This window comes from Perognathus longimembris, chromosome 21, assembly GCF_023159225.1.
Source record: "Perognathus longimembris pacificus isolate PPM17 chromosome 21, ASM2315922v1, whole genome shotgun sequence".
NCBI classification, from domain to species: domain Eukaryota; kingdom Metazoa; phylum Chordata; class Mammalia; order Rodentia; family Heteromyidae; genus Perognathus; species Perognathus longimembris.
Genome location: NC_063181.1, coordinates 24449106 through 24469740, shown reverse-complemented (window position 1 = coordinate 24469740; position 20635 = coordinate 24449106). Strand labels below are relative to the sequence as shown.

General features: G+C 43.5%; 1 protein-coding gene across 5 annotated transcripts in view; it reads left to right on the top strand.

The window, feature by feature from the left end:
- The first annotated feature begins 2631 nt into the window (after positions 1 to 2631).
- Irf2 (interferon regulatory factor 2) overlaps positions 2632 to 20635 on the top strand; it is an 88203-nt gene continuing 70199 nt past the window's right edge. The window contains exons 1-2 of one of the 5 annotated variants that reach the window (XM_048330902.1): positions 2632 to 2844; positions 14812 to 14967. Coding sequence is in view for 1 of the 5 variants with exons in the window: in XM_048330898.1 (XP_048186855.1) it covers positions 4129 to 4389 (261 nt within the window). In the remaining 4 variants the exon portion in view is untranslated. Of the gene's footprint in view, positions 2845 to 3254; positions 3332 to 3355; positions 4390 to 13567; positions 14968 to 20635 lie in introns of those variants that run through there. The other 4 variants (XM_048330901.1, XM_048330899.1, XM_048330898.1 and 1 more) reach the window with 4 other exon arrangements.

The following is a 20635-nucleotide window of genomic DNA, read 5'->3' as shown; positions in this document are numbered from 1 at the left end:
ACCATATTTTCTTTTTTTAATTCTTTTTTTTTTTTTCTAGTCCTAGGGCTTGAACTCTGGGCCTGGGTACTGCCTCAGAGCTCCTTTTTGCTCAAGGCTAGCACTCTACCACTTGAGCCACTTCTGGCTTTTTCTGTGCTTAACTAGAGACAAGAGTCTCATGGACTGGATTCAAACCATGAGCCTCAGATCTCAGGCTCCTGAGTAGCTAGGATTACAGGCATGTGCCACTGGCGCTCAACTTAGCCATAGTTTCTTCTTCAACTTTTCTATATTTTCTGAGTTCTGCCCAATAAATATTAGCTACATTTATATTGAAACATTGTTGAAATATAAAACAAATTCTAATATAAATATATTAAAACAAAGTGTATATATAAAACAAAGTCTAAAATATTTTACAAGCAGTTAAATAAATGAGCAATGTTCACAAATACTTAAGTACCTATGTGCTGCTAAGTGTCAGGGTAAGGATCAGACAGGGACTGAAGATGCCTCTGATCTCCTACAGTAAGAAGGCAACTAGTTTGGAAAGGGAGAGATGTAGGGCTTGCCAGGCATGAAGCTAGAAAAGCAATCTGCCAACAAATTACAATGGACTTTAGGCATCTTGTCAAATAATATGGCCTTTATTCTGAAAGCTACGGAGAGGTTTTGACCTTCCTAACTTGGCTAACAGTCTGGTCACTAGCTTGCAGGAGTCCAAGGGCATGGATTGGAAGCAAGATTCCCAATAGTTACAATAAGGGAAGGCAGAGTTCTAGATATAGACCAGGTCCAGAGACTATGCACGTGGTATCACAAAGCAATAGGACAGGACTGACTAGATGTGTATTGTGGGCAGGAAGATAGCAAAAACAAAGACTGACTTTGGATTCAATCCTCAGCACTGCAAAATCAGTCTTAGAGAAGTGCAGATACTGTCTAGGAGGTCAACTATGGTAATGTACCCAGCAAGTCAGCTTCTAGCACTATCCTTTCTGCATGGTAATAGGAAGTTATGATGCAGGGTAGATTTCTATAGGCATGGCCTTATCCTAAATTCATTCCAGAGGCACCTACCTGTCACAGACTTCAGAAAGCCATTATGAGCTGGCCAGCACTTGCACCCAGAGGCTCCTCAAGTGAAATTAGAGTCTCATGCATGCAATGAGCAAGAAAAAATAATAACAATAAAAAAGATCACCTTGAATCCCTCACCTTTCTCCATCTCCTTCCCCCTCCAAGGAAAACAAGTGCTTTCTCTGTCTTGTCCAGGACTGGGGATCAAACATAAGGCCTCAAGCTTTCTAGGCTAGTGCCTTACCACTTGAGCTCTGCCTCCTTGCATATAATTATGGTTACTGATGTATGAGCTATGAATGCAACTGTTATTAAAGAATAAAGAATAATGTGTGAAATGTGATCTATTTTGAGATAGCCACAAGATAGTGTCATAAACCTTCAGCTATTTCCTTGCCACTTGCATAACTTAGATACTTTTCATTTTCTGGTCAGTAGAATTCAGCATTTCCATGACAGAGGTGTTGGTGGAGATTTTTTTTTTTTAGGAAATGTTTACATTATAGCTTGCTTTGGTCTCCTGGGAAAGATTTTCTCTAGTTTGTAGACAAATTAGTATAGAAAGCTGATGAAACTGTAAATCAGGATACAATAGCTAGAACTAAGTGTCAACCTATACTTTCAAACCAAGTGATCTAAAAAGGAGTAGACCCCAAGCGAGCTGTGCTAGTTGGGATAACAGGTGACAGTGGTAGCACCTGCCTATCTGCTGTACGGTATCATGTATTCTCTCGAATGTGTTTCCATTGGACAGAGTGGAAAACTGGTCAAGAATGCCCAGCTAGTAAATTAAGAAGGCCAAATTTGAACTTGGCCTTCATCCTGCAGTAAGGGTCCTGGTGTGGCACAGTGGACGGTCACTCTGGACAGTGACTGACAAGAGGCAGGCCTTTCCTAAGTCCGAGGGTGGGAGTATGGGATGTCAGACAAGGCTGGCCTCTCAAACAGGGGACAAGGGCCCTTGCCAGTAACGCAGAGACACCAGGAATGCTGCCATTTCATCAACTTACTACTTGATTCCTTGGAGGCAGGCTGCGTTCCAAAAAACTGAGTTCCTGTTCACCGAGCACGGACGCTGTAAGCACCCCTTAACTACCCGCTGTATGGCAAGTGCCCCTGGGCTTACCCGGGTACCCTCCGAGCGCACTTTTCTCCATGCAGGTGGCTCTTAGGATGGAGAATCCTTTATTCCCTTCCCGCCTGCCACAAGCTCCAAGGCCCACACCCATTGCCTGTGCCCGCCACCCCAGGACCCCCAGCCAGGGCGAGGGGGCGGGAGGGGGCGCCGGGAGGAAGAGGGGCGGGAGGAGGGAGAGCTCCAAACTCACGCGCGGCTGCTCGCTGCTCACGGACGAGGGGAAGTGAAAATGAAATTGACTTTTCCGAGAAAGGATGACAGCGACGCGGCCGGCCAATGAGCGGCGGCGGCGAACTTCCGCACCCCCGCGGCCTCCACCTCCCGGTTGCACAAGCTTGAAACAAACACTGGGGAGGAAGGGCGGCGGGAGGCGGGCGGGGGAGGGGGAGGCGGGGGAGGGAGGGAGGGAGGAGGGCGGGGGGCGGGGGGATTTCCAGCCGCCGCTCCTCGCAGTTTCCTCTCCTTGTTTTGCTTTCGATCTGGACCGTTCTCAGGCGGCTCGGGGACTAACTTTTAGTTTTGCTCCTGCGATTATTCAACTGACGGGCTTTCATTTCCATTTCACACACCCTAGCAACACTTAAACCTTGCGGGATTGTATTGGTAGCGTGAAAACAAACAAAAACAAAGCAGCACACTGAGAGGTAACATTTTTTTTTTTTAAGATAATAGTTGTGACTGTGCGTGTTGTTTCTCTCCTGGGCATGTTTCCGAGGAGCTTGTGTATGTCTGCGCGTGCTGATGTTTTGACACGGTGTTCTGCAGAAGTGTGTAGGGGGGATATATATATATATGTATATATATTACATAGCATAGGTATATGCATGTACGTATATACGCCGGGGTTTATAAATAATCAATACTGGTTTTTGGAGGAAACTGTCGGCGCAATTCTGGATCCTCAGATTTTAGGGGAAGCTGCTTCTGTTGCCGTGGCTGCTCTTGGGGCTGCTGAGGCTGCAAGGAGGAGGAGGAGAAGGAAGAGGAGGAGGAGGAGGAGGTTGAGCGGGAGGAGGAGGTTGGTGGAGGTTTGATTTCACTTTTGGATTTGCAGATGCGGGGAGGTGGCTCCGTGGACCCAGAGACCTGCTGTGTGATCATGCGCCCTAGGAACAGACAGTGCGGGTGCAGGTCTGCTGGACTCGGGCCTCATTTAAAACAAAACTGTCGCGTGTTTACAGTCACTGTGGCCACCCGATAGGAAGGACGGGCGCGGGTCTTTCTCGGTGGCCCGCTGGCGGCGCCGGTCTGCGGGCAGTTTCCGGTGTCAATAAGCCAGCCCACGCCGTCCCCGGCTGCCGGCGCCCCGGCCCCGGGAGAGGCGCCTCCAGCCGCGGCGAAAGGGAACTTGATGGCGCTCGAGGCGTCCTCTAAGACCGCGCTCTTGACTGGCCCGCGAAGGACCGTGGGTGTCGGGTGCCGGCGATCGGAGCCAGCGGGCAGGCTCCGAGCGGTGCTGGGCACGGGGCCTGGTCACCGCGCCCGGCTTCCCCGGGGCCGCGGCCGCTGCGGGCTGGGTCGTTACACTTGTCGGGACGCGCGTGGGCTTTAGGGGGCGCGTCCCCAGTGGAGGTCGCGCCGGGGGCGGGGGTCCTCGGCACCCAGCGCGGCCTAGCGCCTCCGGGTCCCCGCCGGCGTCCCCCGGCCGGCCTGGCGCGCGCTGGGCCTGACCCGCCCCGGCTACGGAGCGGGCGAGGTGGGGGCGGGGAGCCTCCGGGGACCGAGCGGCGCCCTGCGGGCCGGCTCGGGGCCCCGCGGGGTCCCGGGGGCGCGGGCGGCGGCGCGGAGCGGACGCCAGTGCCCGCCCCGTGCCCTCCGACCCGGCTCGGGGCGCCGGGCGGCTCTCGCCCGCCGGCCGAACATGGTTGGTGCAAAGCTGCGGCCGCCACTTCCTTTCCGCCCCGCCGGCCGGGCTCGCCCACCGAGCGATGCCGGCCGCGGCCAATCGGGGCGCCCGCCCGCCCGCTCCCCGCTCCCCGCGGCGCGGCCTGGGGGCCGGCGCCCGAGAGCCGCCCGGGAAGCTTTCCCTAGTGCCCGGGTTCTCGGGTGTCACTCATCCGCTCACCCCGACGCCCCGGCCTCCCACTTCGGCCTCGGGTCGTGGCCCGTGGGGCGCCCTCACCCCTTTAAGGGAGGAAAGGGAAGGAGGCTGGCCCGAGCCGAGCGCCAGGATTGCGTTCGGGCACCAGGTGAGAAGCCCAGGTCCCCCGGTGTGAGGCTGGACCCTCGCGGCTCGGCCGCGTGCGACCCCGGGGCGGGCGAGAGAGGTTGTCATCTCTCAGCGGGGGAGTGTTTATAACTTGGGGTCCGGTTCTCCGCCCGCCCGTCCCCCTCGGAGCCGGGGTCCACGTCCCGCCTCCCCACCGCCTCGTCCGGGCTCAGGAAGTAAGATAATGCTGGCGTTTGTCTCCTGCCATTGGCCTCCCTGAGGCCGTGACTCCGTCTGCTTTTGATGAATGTTTCGGGAGGGTGGAGGACAGTTAACATTTCCTGTTGTGGATTTTCAGGAATCTCCAAGGTTGCCATCAAGTCTGCAGTCTTTATTAGTTTTGTGGATGGACCGCCAGGCGCAGTGGAAGTGAGTAGCCTGCACTGACGGGCGCTTCAGGCCAGGTGCAGGCAGGTCCAAGCACAGACCGAGAAGCTGGATGGGCTGGACACAAGGCCGGCAGGCTGTCCTGCCCGGGTCCCACGGGGGGCTGTTTAATCTCTCTCTCTCTCTCTCTCTCTCTCTCTCTCTCTCTCTCTCTCTCTCTCTCTGTTTTCTCTCTCTTCTCTCCTCTCTCTCCTCTGTCTCTCTCTCTCTCTCTCTCTCTCTCTCTCTCTCTCTCTCTCTCTCTCTCTCTCTCTCTCTCTCTCTCTCTCTCCTCTCCTCTCTCTCCTCTCTCTCCTGCTCTTCTCTCTTCTGCTTTCCAGAAGGGGCAAAAAACTAAAATCTAAAAAAAAAATTTTTTTCTAAGCCAACTTCAGCAGATGGAATAGTTAGAACATAAACCATTATCTAGGGTAGCCTCAAACCATTATCTATTGATTGATGTGACAAAGTCCGGAATTTCATTCTTAGTGAATGATAATAATTTATGACTGCCTGTTGTGTAAAATGTTAGATTTTGGCCTCTTAGATCCAGGAATTATTGTCTGTTATGATTTGCGACTGCTTCAAATTCAGCATTTACGTGTTTCTTTCTCACTGAGTTTTTGGTCGTTGTTGACCTTCAAAAGTCAGAAATAATTCCACGTTTTTGAAATGTCCCTTGAAGCAAAAGTAAGGATTCATGGTTAAATTGGAAGCAAATGATGGCCAACAAGTAGTTTGCTCCCGGCCCTGATGCACTATGAACTATAGTCCTACTTGTCTTTTCCACACTTCCTGAAATACTTAAGTAGGCAAAGATTTAATAGACCAGAGCTAGATGAAGCTGTTCAAACTTAGTATGGAAGATCTGAAACTTTGGATAGTCAATATTTTGATGTGCATCCTTTTTCTCTTGCAGTAGTTGATATGAGCACTGTTGGGTTTAGAGCTCTTTTACATAATTTCCTTCTGATAAGTAAGCAGACCACTGAACTCTGGCTGGGTATCTAGGTCACAGTTCCTTTATCTGCCTCCTGCCAAAAAGGGCTTAAAAGCAGTCCAGGGGAATTTATGTGTTCATTTTGTAAATATTTAGAATATCAGCTGTCCAGGCACAGTGCTAGGCTCTGTGGATTCAAACGGAAACAAGGAAGTCTTTACAGTCCACAGAGATTACATTCTAGTTGGTGAGCTGGCAGTCTATAACAACCAAAAGTAAGTTGAATTACCTTGTGGGGTTAGTTCCGAGAGAGGTAATAAAAATACTTGAATGTATTTGTAGGGCTGCTTTTGGTAGCAATTGAAATACTATTTATGATAGAACATTGTGTAAGTTATAGTAGTCAACAAATGTGTCAAGTATTTAACTTTTCAGAATTCTATCAGATTATTGTAATTTTGCCAGTGTTGGGGTTTGAACTCAGGGCCTTGGGCTTGTTCTGCCATTAGAGACACGTCCTTGTTTTTTTGTTTTTTTTTAAACTTGTTATTCCGATAGGATCCCAACCTTTGGCCTCAGCTTGGTGTTCTTTCATCTTCCTCCTGTGTAGCTGGTATTACAGGTATGAAACACCATGCCTGGCTTGTTTGTGAAGATACAGGCCTGCCTGCTAACTTTTTTTTTTTTTTTTTGCTTAGGCTGTTCTCAAACTTCTGTGCTGTCATCTCTACCCTACTAAGTAGTTGGGATTACAGGTATGAACCATTGTGGTTAGGCCTATATCAGATTATTATTAAGGGAAAGAAAAAAACCCAGAGAATCACAACTGGATCAGACTTTGTTTTTCCTCATGTAGAATTTCCAGCAGAAGGAATTTTACTTCTGAGAGGATATAAATAATGATGAGGAATTAAACATAGAATAACTAATATGTACAGCATCAAGAAAATAATAATGTAATACAATGTTACCAATGAATTTTTTTTCCAGCAACAGAAATGTTAGGTGGTATCCATGGGACGCTAGATGACGTGGCAATAACTGATTCAACCAGTGTATTTTCCCTTTTTAGATCATATTAAACATCTTCCCAGGCCCTCACTGTGCTTTGGTCTTAATTTCCTTCACTGTTGTGCCTGAGTCTTGTCTGTCATTACAGATGTCTCCTCTACTGAATTCAGTATGTTGCTATGCTCCCTACAACTTGGATAACTTGCATTTATTGCGTACTTATATGTGGGGAAATAATATGTGATGTAACATAGGAAAATAGATGTTAGTAATATAAACTTCTATAAATATACGTACGATCTGGGTGTGGTGGGGCAGACCAATGGAGGTAGGAAGGTGTTGAACAAAAGCATGAGATCCTATCTGAAAAGCTTAAAAGCAGGACTGGGAGTGTGGTATAGAAGAGCACACTGTCAAAACAATAACAACAACAAAGTCCCCAAACATAAAAACAATACAATTGATTACTATAAAAGAACAAGTATTGGGGGCTGGGAATATGGCCTAGTGGCAAAATTGCTTACCTTGTATACATCAAACCCTGGGTTTGATTCCTTAGCACCACATATATACAAAAAGGTCAGAAGTGGCGCTGTAGCTCAAGCCAGGGACAGTGCTCAGGCCCTGAGTCCAAGACCCAGGACTGGCCAAAACAACAAGAACAACAAAAAAAGAACAATTATTAATAAAAAATCTTTTTTTTTTTTTTTCGGCCAGTCCTGGGCCTTGGACTCAGGGCCTGAGCACTGTCCCTGGCTTCTTTTGCTCAAGGCTAGCACTCTGCCACTTGAGCCACAGCGCCACTTCTGGCCATTTTCTGTATATGTGGTGCTGGGGAATCGAACCCAGGGCCTCATGAATACGAGGCAATCACTCTTGCCACTAGGCCATATCCCCAGCCCCAATAAAAAATCTTAATCTGTATGAGACCACAGATTCCTTGCTTGCACATGTCAGGACTTTGTGCTTCTGCTCTGCTTGTTCCCTGCTTTTAGTGTGCATGAATCAATGTATACTGTAGAATGTCAGCTTAATGCAAAGTGGGCTGAACCGAAAACTGGCACTTAGGGTGAGGGTGGCTCATGGAATATGGGGTGAAGAGGTTTGGTTAAACTTCCATTTAGCCACAAAGAATGATAAACTATCTATAGGGACCAGATTTAAACCCAAAGCCAATATGTTTAAATAAAATACTTAGAAATAGACACAATCCAGAAATCCATCCCCCAAGTAATAGATGCAGGGCCCATAGCTTCTCCTGTCCTATGGCTCCCCTTAGGATGCAGAGCAAAGCAGCAAAACTGTAATTTTCAGCTTTTATTACACAGGTCCCTGTATACCCATCCTCTCTCTCTGTCTTCTAACAAACTAGCTTTTGACAGACTGCCTCTGAAACATTGTGTTTATCTAGTAGGCTTTCCTATGCCTTCTTTTTTCCCCTAGAGCTGGGCCTTGCTCTCAGGGCCTGAGCACTGTCCCTGGCTTCTTTTGCTCAAGGCTAGCACTCTACCACTTGAGCCACAGTGCCATTTCTGGCTTTTTGTGTATATATGCTGTTCTGAGGAATTGAACCCAGGGCTTGGTGCATGTTAGTCAAGCACTCTGCCACTAAGCCACATTTCCAGCTCCATATGCCTATTTTAAAAAATGACTTTTAGGGGTTACTCTGACTTGAATTTAGTAGTCCTGGTGTTAGCTTGAAAAAACTAGTCATATCTTTTTTTTTTTTTCTTTTTTGCCAGTTCTGGGGTTTGGACTCAGGAGACAAGCACTCTTGCCACTAGGCCATATTACCAGCCCCAAATTTTTCATTTTTAAAAGACAAGACAGACTTTGTTTTATTTGTTCACCTCTTTGACCAGGAAGGTCATAGAGAATTATTACTGGATTTTTTTTTTCTGCTTTGTTTCGGTTCTGGTTTATAGTTGCTTTTGTCTGCTTAATATTTAGCCCCAGCAATCAAATAAAAAGTATTAGACTTGAGCAAAGAATATCTCTCTGGGAGAGATAGAAGTCTTATGGATGGGGCTGAGGATATGGCCTAGTGGCAAGAGTGCTTCCCTCGTATACATGAAGCCCTGGGTTCGATTCCCCAGCACCATTTATACAGAAAACAGCCAGAAGTGGCGCTGTGACTCAAGTGGCAGAGTGCTAGCCTTGAGCAAAAAGAAGCCAGGGACAGTGCTCAGGCCCTGAGTCCAAGGCCCAGGACTGGCCAAAAAAACAAAAACAAAAAACAAAAAACAAAACAACAAAAAAAAGAAGTCTTATGGACGTCTTTCTGGTGATGGGGGTCGAAGTACTTTGGTCCCAAGGGCAAGAACAATTTAGTTCAATAAAGATCGTAATTTAGGATTTTGTGTGATAAAAGCCTGTCCGGTTTCTATTCAACAAACAGTTTTGAGAGTTCACCACTTGCTATGTAATTTTCATACACAATTTATTTTCAAACTTACTTAGCATTCTATTGCTATCTGTAAAGCAGCATTTGATATAGCACATTTTAATATGATATAATATATTTAATATAATATAATATATAAATATTTATATTATTAATTTACAATCACATTTATAATAATATTATTATAATACAATATAATGGATATTATAATATAATAAATTAATTAATAATATAATATAATTAATATAATAACGTTTATATTATTAATTTAATATTATATATGAATATAATATGAGCTTACATGTTAACTTGTGCTCATTGAAATTATGAATGTCAGTTTATGGGAGGATGCAAAGAAGGACTTAATAGATAGATCTTTTCTTGGCTCCATAGTTTTAAATCCTTCAGACGTTCCCATTTCATGAAGTTGACATTTTGAGCAGGAAGGAACTACATAAAATACTTTATTTCAAATAAAATCGAACATCATCAACATTACTTTAGTAGTACTAGGGTTTTAAAGCTTCATGCTTACTAGGCAAGCACTTTACCTCTTGGGCCATGCTTCTAGCCTTTTTGTTGCATAAATTATTTTGTTGGGTCTGTTACATTTGGCCAGGCTAGTCTGGACCATGAATCTTCATTATTTACCTTCTGTGGGGAGCTTGAGATGGCAGGTGTGTACCACCATGCCCAGCTTTATTGGCTGAGATGGACTCTCAAGAACTTTTAGTTTGGAGTGGCCTTGAGCCCCATCCTCCTGATAGCCATCCATCCTTTGGTTGCTGAGATTACAGGTTACTTTGAAAAAGGTTTCCCTCCCTCCCTCCCTCCCTCCCTCCCTCCCTCCCTCTTGCCTTCCTTCTTTCTTTCTTTCCTCTTCCCTCCCTCCTTCCCTTCCTTTCTGTGCTTGTTCTTCTTGCCTTACACTTACTGTAGAAGATAAGAAAAGCTTTATAGAAGAGAAGGGAGTGTCCTAACACCTAGATATAAGGTGTTAGTGGTGTGGTAGAATAGGTGTGGAACGTGAAAGTCGGAGAGTGAAGTGACTAAAAAAAAAGGAAAGTAGGTAAAGAGAAGAGGGGCTGGGAATATGGCCTAGTGGCAAGAGTGCTTGCCTCATATACATGAAGCCCTGGATTCGATTCCCCAACACCACATATATAGACAGTGTCCATAAGTGGTGCAGTGGCTCAGGTGGCAGAGTGCTAGCCTTGAGCAAAAAGAAGCCAGGGGCAGTGATCAGGCCCTGAGTCTAGGGCCCAGGACTGGCAAAAAAAAATAAAAGAAAAGAAAAAAGAGAAGAGACAGGCGATTTTTCTGACTTTGAACATGTGTCATTGAAAGAGCTTCTGGAGATGAGACGAGTAAGTTGGTATTTCTTTGTAACTGACTGGGGTGTTCCAGTACCAGTAGCTGCACTGGATGGTTCTTGCTCTTGACTTTGGGCATCACCTTTTTCTTCAGAGGATGATTAAGTTTGGTGGGAAGACTGAAGGCATCAGCTGACTTTCTACAAGTAAACATGAAGTTGTGGGTAGTCGTCACTTGGGCCAGGTGGAGGTCACCTTCAAGTAGTAGCGTTGGGGTACTGTTTGGAAGTTAATATCCACCAGTAAGGCCCCAAATTCAATCTGAAATTGCCTTTGGAGGCCACCATGGGCCCCAAGGAAGATGCCTGTCAATACGAGTAACCAGAAATATACTAATTACTCTCTCAGTCTCTACCTTTCCTCCCTGCTGGTCTTTCTTAGTCTTATTTATTTTTGTCCAGTTATAAGAGATACATATGGAATCTGGAAACAAGAATGGCTGATACTGGCCTCCTCTCTCTTTCTTTCTTTCTTTTTTTTTTTAACCAGTCCTGGGGCTTAAACTTGGCCTGAGCACTGTCCCTGGCTTCTTTTTGCTCAAGGCTAGCACTCTTATCACTTGAGCCACAGCACCACTTCTGGCTTTTTCTATATATTTGGTGCTGAGGAATTGAACCCAGGGCTTCATGTATTTGAGGCAAGCACTCTACCACTAGGCCACATTCCCAGCTCAATGCGGGGCTTTTCTAAACAGGAATCATGGCTTAACTTGGGTTCAACTGAGGGCCATAACTGGATACTGCAGGTCATTTCATAATAGAGTTGAGATTATATATAGAAGGAAACTTGCCTTAAAGTCTTTACAGTGTTAAATTTTCTGAGCAGTAGGTGTGGTGGTACACACCTGTAGTAATCTCAGGGCCTAGGAGGTAGAGGCAGGAGGATCTCAAGTTGGAGACCAGCCTGGGCTACATAGTGATATTTGTGTTGTAAACCAAAGCTCTTGCCTAGCATGTACAAAAAGCCTTGGGTTCCATCCTTGGTTAAACAAAAAAAGTGAGTCTCTGTTCCATTGATTCTGCTTCAAAGAAGTAAAAACCTATTTAGCTGAAGACACCAGGGATAGGAATAAATATTGAATTCTTTTCTGTCAGATGAGAAATTGGAAACACTTGAATATCTAATAGTAGAAACAAATAAATGAATCACGACACATCTGGAGAATTTAACAAAGTTCATGTTTTTGAATAGGATCTAGTAATGGGAAAATTTACAATGTATTAAGTTTCCCTAATTATGTTTTAAATTGTATATTTGTGTATAAAATATCAATTAAAATTCTGGAAGAAATCATGTCATTTAATGCAGATTGTGGGTACTTGGTCTTTTTTTTAACCCCCTTGAGATGCTTTTGTGTTTTTCAAGTTAAAACAGAAGGCATAGTTACTCTTGTGACAGAAAAAAAATGTTCTTGAGATAATATGAAAGTGTTCTCTCTGACCATGTCTGGCACAGGTAAGATTAGGAAGGCCAAATTTTGTTGAAAGGATATGAAATTTGAGAGGACTTCACCATTGCCCAGCTCCCTTTTCCATCATGTGCAGATTGAGGCTCTAGAATCAGGGCTTTCCAAAAGTATCATTGCACCATACAGTTCTTGCTACTTGAAATGGCCGGTAGTTCCAAGGGTGATCGGGACATGCATTTTTTGTAAGGTCTGTAAAGGTCCTGAGATGTTACAGCACATCATGGTCTGTTGTTTAGATATGAAGCTAAAAAAACACAGATTGCCTGAGTAGGAGGAAAGAACTCCTTGCTGATATTTATCACCTGGTCAACCAATTAGTGATACTGCAAGGCAGGTTAGTCCCTCATTCCCAGACTCTCAGGAGATGCTGTGGTGCTGTGAAACCTCATTAGAATGAGGGTGTGGTTTTCACTATGCAGATAGGGACTGAGCAACTGTGTCTCTCCCATCCTAAAGAATGTGTGTGTGTGTGTGTGCATGTATGTGGGCATCTCCAAACTTTGAGGCTGTATAACTTCTGCAATCTAGGCTTGTCTCCAAAGTCTAGCTTTCATCCTTTTTTTGAGTTAAAAATTGCCATGAACTCTGATTTTTCACAACTGAAAAACTCTAAATACTTAGTTTTTAAAATCTAAATTAAAAATATAGAACCATTTCACTGCCTTTATGAATATGGAGATATTTGGGGATTGTTAGGAAAGTAGGGTTGAGTTGAGTTCAGAATCCAAGTACCAAAGCACAGTGAAAGGTTTAAAGAAAAAACTTGATTAGGTTGTGATTCTGTACAAATACAACATGAGACATGTGTACATCCTCAATTTTCCAGTTGCCATAGTTGAAAACAGTAAGAGGAGACAGGTGAAATTAACCTTAATAACAAAATTTTCTGCTCAGGAAGCAAAGTCCCTATGAGACTCTTCATCTCCAGTTAACCACTCAAAAACTGGAAGAGGAACTATGGCTCAAAGTGGCAGAGGGCTAGCCTTGAGCAAAAGAGCTGCGAGATAGCACCACCAGGACCTTACTTAAAGCCCCATGTGATGGACAAAAAATAATTTTTTTCAATGTTACCAATGCAACATTAGATCATTAACATTCTCTTTTCATAATGAGTCTTCAAATCCAATGTATGGTTTTTTAATGTCCATTGTTTTTTATATTATTAATTAAATTTTATTGACAAGGTGTTGTGCAAAGGGGGTACAGTTACATAATAAGGTAGTGAGTACATTTCATGTGATATCTGTTAAACCCTCATTTTTCTTTCCCTTCCCTAGTTCAGGTAGGCATATATACAATATGTAGTGTACCAAAATCATATACAGTAACCACGTAGGGTACGCCAAGGGAAATTCACCTAGAACATTAAACATAACGACAACAATAGAATCCTCCTGTGTCCTTCTCTTGGAGTTCTTTTTGCTTATCCTTGTCTTATATAATCATGTGTATATAGCTGTTGAGCTATTGTGATCCACTGATAGGTCTATCCTAGACTTTTTTATGTTTGTTTAGTAGTTGTTTGGTTTTAGATACAGAATGTAAAGTTGATGACCCAAACATGTGGAAATACCATCTGAAAAGAAGTTTGTTATTTGTGCATTGTGTTTTAATTCAGCTTCCATATTCCAAGTACTCACTAGGCACATTGTGCATAGTGGCCGCTATATTGGATGGTGCAGAATTAGAAAATGAACCAAAATGTGAAGAAAACTATAAATACAGGGACTAAAAGAACAGAAGGAAAGCAGTTCAAGGGGTTATTTTAGTAATAGTCTCACTAATTTCCTTTGGTTACTTGGGCTTTCCCTATCTGTGACCTGCAAGTTAGTACATTACTTGAGAACTAAGATCATATTGTGTTTCTTTGCATTCCCCTATAGTACTTGATAGGCGGTAAGAACTGGGTACAGATTTGTGGCTTTGATTTTTCAGTTGTAAAGCAAAGGTTAGCACAGAAGGCCGAGTTCCAGCTCATAAGGCTTAGGCTCAGATTTGCCAAAATGTTGGAAACCTAATGGCATATATATATTTAGTATACAAATATATGCATTGAGACTTGTCATTTTGTGTGAGGATTTGTCACTGTGTATGAGGAGTTCAACATCCAGAAGGTGAAAACTTTTATTCTAGCTGTTGTACTCAGACCTTTAAAAGTATCTCATCAATTCTTTCCAAAGACATTTCTGTCCTTGTGATTACACTTACACCTTCTTATACAAAGAAGATATGATTGATATCTGAGATAATATATTTGCTAGTTGTTCCTTTCTCTACAGGTTCCGTATTAACAATATTAACAAATACTATTAACAGATATTTTAAGTCCTTAACACGTAAGTAATGAAATTCTTTGAAAACCAAGTGCTGTGTTGCACAGTTATCTTGATTTGCTCTCTTTGTAATTGTTGGTTGAAGCAGCAGCTGTGTCCACAGAGCTAACGCAATTTATTTTTACTGAAGCCTACCTAAGAAGTGCTTAGGTAGCATTCCTCTGCAAGATTAAATGCAACCTTTATGGAATCCTGTAAGCAGAGCGAGCCAGCAGCTAGAAAAATAAAGACCAGACCGAACCTTTGGCAACAAAATTCCCAGCTGCTCAGTGGGTCTGAGTTTTTCTGATTACTTGATTCCAATACAAACACTGTAAATTAGTTTTAAGTGAATTCTAGTTGGTTTGGGGGATTTGCAACTGACAGAAGAACAGGAAAGTGTAATCTCACTTTGAAATAATAATCCTGCAGGCACCAAGTCTAATTATTGACTCTTCTTGGTATATTGGAAATTTGCTCCGATGGGAAAATTTACACTCACATACACTCGTTAGCCAGTCTTTCCAGGTAAGGACCTCAAAATAGGAAAAGGAGAGCAGCGAAGTCAGACCTCAGACTGTCATCCCAAGAGGACACATCTGGGAGTTTGGAGTATCCCCAAGAACCCAGTACAATGTGACTGTTCCTCTTTCTTTTACATTGTAGAGTGAAGGTAGAAACTTGGTGAGTCCAAAAGGGAGGCCTTAGTAGGGAATGTAGATGAACGTCTCTTTCCACTTTTGGGGTGTGGTCATACTGATGACTTATGAATTCAGAGTGAGTTGAAAATATCATAGGGGAGTAATTGCTTCTCTTGGAGATGACTTAAATCACCCTTTGTAATGTGAAAATCGGTATAGTTTGGGACATGGGGTAAAGGAGGGTGATGAACAGAAACAGTTGGCTGTTTTGATTACTTAGTCATCTAGTTAATGGACTTTATTCTGACCTACTTACGTTGAGGGAGAAAGACAAAGACGAAAAGTAGCCAAGAAGAAAGGTGATCAATCACATTAGTTAGGTAGGTGGATGATTTAAATTCTCATAATTATCCATATAGAGAAAAATGTGATCAAGCTATCAGTCAGTCACTACAGATTATCTGTGAATCCCTGTTAGAGTTCCTCTTCTGTGGGCCACAGGAGGCCCATACAGAAGAAGCCACAATACTAAGAGGACAGATTTTTTTTTTTTTGCTAGTCGTGGGTCTTGAACTCAGGGCCTGAGCACTGTTCCTGGCTTCTTTTGTTCCTGGCTAGCACTCTACCACTTGAGCCACAGTGCTACTTCCTGGTGCTGAGGAATCAAACCCAGGGCTTCATGTATATGCAGCAAGCACTCTACCACTAGAACATATTGCAGCCCAAAGGGACAGATTTTTTTGTTTGTTTTTGAAACAGTCTCTCCATAGCTCATCTGGCCTTGAACTCATGAACCTTCTGCTTCTGCCTTCTGAGCAGAAGCTACCTTGTCTGGCTGCTAATGGGACAGATTATTGACCAAGTACGAGCTCACTCGCTCTCCCTCTGTCTCTGACTCTTTCTCTTTCTCTCTCTCTGTCTCTCCCTCTTCTCTCTCTCTCTCTCTCTCTCTCTCTGTCTCACTGTCTCTGTCTCTCTCCCTCTTCCTTTCTCTCCTTCTCTCCCCTTCCTCCCTCCCTCCCCCCGCCCTTTCTGTCTCTCTCTCTGGCAAGACCAGGGTTTGTATTAGGGCTTGGGCAATGCTCAGCTTGCTTGCTTAGCTGGCACCTTACCACTTGAGACACACCCTCAGCACTCATTTTTTAAAAACAGATTTTTAGTAGATTGTAAAATGCACATGAAACAGCATACATTATTTGCCGGTACTGGTGTTTTCCTACCATTCTTTGTGTCTGCTGGGAATTTGGTATCTAAAGCCTTTGGTGTCTTTTGTCATTAAGGGAAAGTGACTAACCAAAGTCTTGATTGGTCTTCTCCATGCTCTACTTCCCTCTCCCTCAAAGTAGAAACTGTTTCTAGCCTGGCTGCTAAATAAATGCCCCTGCCTTAAGTCCTTCCCTGTGGGTTTATGTGGGGAGAATCTAGCTCTTTGCATGAAAGCACTAAGGGAGAAATTTAAAAGATGCTTTATATAAATGTGTGTGTGTGTGCGTGCACGCGTGTACGTGCAGGGAGATCTGTAATGAATACTTCATTACACCTGAATTAAAGCATAATTACTGTAAGAAAATAGCAGCAAGTAATGAATTATAAATGCATTTTCAATCATCCTTTTTTTTTTTTTTTTTGGCCAGACCTGGGGGCTTGAACTCAGGGCCTGAGCACTGTCCCTGGCTTCTTTTTGCTCAAGGCTAGGCTAGCACTCTACCACTTGAGCCACAATGCCACTTCCAGCTTTTCCTGTATGTGTGGTACTGAGGAATTGAACCCAGAGCTTCATGCATGGCTAGGCAAGCACTCTACCACTAGGCCACATTCCCAGCCCCCTCAGTCATCCTTTTTCATTGAAGTAAAATTTAGACCACAAAATTTTCCCTTATGATCTTCAAGTGTTGAGTTTAGTGGTATCGAGGATGATTATAGTGTTGAGCAGCATTTCCCCCAGCCACTGCCAGACCTTTGTCATCATCGCAACCAGAAACTCCATTCACACTTAATAGTGACTGTTTTCCTCAGCCACTGGCAAATGCAGTTCTACTTTGTGTCTCCGTGTCTTTGACTGACTATTCATGTATGTGGAATCATACAGTGTTTCAGATCTGTTTCACTTAGCAGAATGTTTCCAGGTTCATGTACACTGTAGTGTGTGTCAGAACTTCGTATCACTTTAAGATTGATTAATGCCCTCATCTGTTGATGACCCAGGCTTGTTGTTGTTATTCCCTTTGGGCTGTTGTGAGCCATGCTGCTATGTACTTTGTGGAAAATGGGTTGGAGTCCTAGTGTTCTCTTCTTTCAATGCAGTGAAATTGCTGGGTCATATAAATATATTCAACATTTGGATGAACCAAACTGTTTTCCCTAGCTACTGTATCATTTTACATTCCAACCAGTACTTCACAAAAGAGACTGTTTCCAACATTTGATATGTGTGTATGTGTTCATGTATATGTGTGTAATGTATGTAATATATACATACATAATACACATATATGTGTGTATACATATATGTGTGTATACACAGACACAGACACACAGACACACCCACACACACACAGATGAGCCCTCCTAATGGATATGAAAGTTATCTGCTGGTTTTGGGGTTGCATTTTCCTGATGACTTATGACACAGGTAATCTTTTTTGAGGGGAGAAGCTTCTCTTCAAATTCTTTGTCATATTTTGCATATTGAGCTGTTGGATCAAGTCATTTTGTATATGTGTAGGTTTCAAAATGATATGTTAGCATGATCTGGAAAAAGAGCTCCAAATATCTTTCTGTATAGTCTGTGTAGCATGTGGCACAAATCATTATCACAATTTTGAGTTTTTTAAAGCTGATAAAATGCACTGTGGGGAATGAAGTTGTGCTGGAATGGACTAACACAGAGTACACTTGGAAATTGAAAACTGGATGAAAGTATCTAACCTTCTCCTATAATCCTGGAATTGGAAGTCTCCTTGCTTTCTTGTAGGAATCATGTGGCTTGCCCAGGGTCTTGTGGCTACATTGTTAGTTTTGTTCAACTGTGTGGTACATACTTTTTTTCTATTGTGTTTTATAATTCTTCAATTTCTAGAGTGAGGAAAAGCAGCAGGGCTTAAATGTGGTAATGATTCATTGTAGATACTAACTGCCTCGAATGGTGAGAAAAAGACCCTTGACCCCTGAGACTCAACTTTTATAGGAGCTCGGGATAAAGGTGAGTCAGAGAGACTGCAGAATAACAATTAAGGGCTTAAGAATTTCAACATAATTTATTCAATAATGATTCAATACTACTACCTGAGTGGATGGGAAATTTTTCCCATTCTAAAATAACAAGTCTCTATTAAGTAGAATGCATAAAAGCATTTGAGTATTTAAAGCAAACTATCAGCAGAACTAATATAGTTGATGAAGTAATTGAGTGACATTATCAGCCATATGGAAGCAGAGCTCTTGCTGGCTTCCTCATATGGTCTGCACAGATATTTTCATTTCACTCAATCCTGAAATGTTGGTTTTTATTGGCTAACATTGAATGGCAGACTAACATATGGATTATAACTAAGTGAGTTGTAAATAATTGCGAAGAAGCTATGCAGTGTCTGTGTTTGTCATGAGTCATAAAGTAAGGAGACTTGCAACATTTTTATTCCCTTTAGGCTTGGGACAAAGGTTTAAAAGAAATTCCTCATTGTGAAAACAAATATGATAGTGATGACAGTAACTTGAAGACTTGTCTGTGAATAAATAAGCAAAACTCTCAGAGGAATGATTAATTTCTTTTAACAGTTTTGAACAGCTGTGTGAAGCACTCTGCTATGAAGATGTAAAATTGAAAATTTCTGACCCATGTTCTGAGTCTTAGTTTAGTTAATGAGACAAGCGAGTAAACAACCACCTTTAGCTTAAATACAACACACACACACACACACACACACACACACACACACACACACACCCCCAAAAAACAAAATAGAGGTTTCTAGTGGTATCGTAGCAAGCAAAAGGCTAAGGGAGTGAACAAGAAGGAACTGAGATTGGGAATCCCTCAATCTGGACTTTTGGAAAGAGCAAGACAATTCCAGGTGGCATAGCAAATAGGACAGTGAAACATATTTGGTTGAAATAATAGCACGAGCAAAAGAGAAAGAAAGCTAGAAAGAAAAAGAAAAGGGGAAAATCTCCTAGTGCCTCGAGAGCCCTTGAGTAGGGCTGAAGCATGGGCAGAGAACGCCCAGCCCCAGCCCTGAGTAGCCACAAGAGTCTGATTTCAGATCTGCATCCCTGTATGTGCTTCCCACTAAGGAAAGGCTTTTTAAGACAAATTGGCATGTTTGGAGTTTGGAACATTTTGCCACTTTTCATTTCAGAAAATGATACATTTTAGTAGCTGAGTGTGTCAAACAGCTATGCGCCCGCAATGTATGTGAGAAGGTATCAGGGCCTGGGTTTGTGGTCCATGGGTAAAAAGGGCATCACAAAAAGAACTAGCTTCTGCTTCTCATCAGCTTGTCTTTGAGGTGCTTCCTTTCTTCATGTGCTTAGGGTGTGTGTGTGTGTGTGTGTGTGTGTTTTGCTTAGGGTGTGTGTGTGTGTGTGTGTGTGTGTGTGTGTGTTTTGCTGGGGCTGGAAAGGATGGTTTAGAACCCAACAGTCAGCCCCGAACTCCTGAGGTGTAGAGCTAGACTTTCACCCATTTCTAAGAAGTGGTAACACTGATGCAAAATACTGTTTTGGTATTTATTTACTTAGTAACTTTTTTGCTTTCTTGTGGTGCTGATTGAACTCATAGCCTTCTATGCCTTGTGCATGCTAGGCAAGCTCTCTACCATAGAGCGACACTCCAGTCCTTGTATTCTCCTTAGTTGGTTTTGATTTGGTGTAAGAAGAGATGGAAGTGATTCTGTATAGGTTTAGAATATTCAAGTCAGAGAACACTTAACCTACAATTAGGATCAGAAACCCAAGTTAGAGAGCAAGAGAATTGCAGGGTGCCACAAATGAGTCTGTTGGAGGGCCAAAAAGTTTGCAGACCTGGGCTTACTGGGAGAGCCGTTCACCCCTGCTCCTCAGCAGAAGTTGCTCTTCCTGAGCTTCTCTTCAGAGGCTGGGCCCATGGAAAGCTTTAGGAGAACTTGGCTTATTTATGTTCAGGTCTAAACTAGAAGGGACGCTGGCAGACAGGAGATGGCTCTCTGTTGTCTATGCCTCCTTGAGGCTTTTTCCTGGTTGCTTTCCCAGTGTGTGTGTGGGGTGTGAGGGGGGAGGCCTTTGGGGGTGTGTGTGGAGGCTCTGACACCTGGGATTGCCCTGAGATTATTCATTATAGATGTGCTGGACTCTTACTTCACTGTGGAATAAGGTTTGGAGGTCTTACCTAAGACACTAAATAACTGCCTTTTAAAACCAGATGTGCAGTTTGAAGTGCAGTGAAAGTGTTTCCACAGGGCTGAGCAAGGTGACTCATCTGTACACAATACTATAATACTTGTTGGTAGAATTCAGATGGAACAATTGACTTAGTTCTCGTTGGGTTTCCAGTCCAGACAGAGACCTGTCCTTAGCACAGTAGACATAATGGGGATCATGAGCTGTGTTTTCAAGTAAGGAACAAGGACCAGACAGCAGGTGGAAAACACAGCAGCCATGTTTTCCAAGCCTCGGGTAAACTGTGTCTCTCTCTTCAGTCAACAGGGATCCTTGTTAACCTGCTTAGACAATGG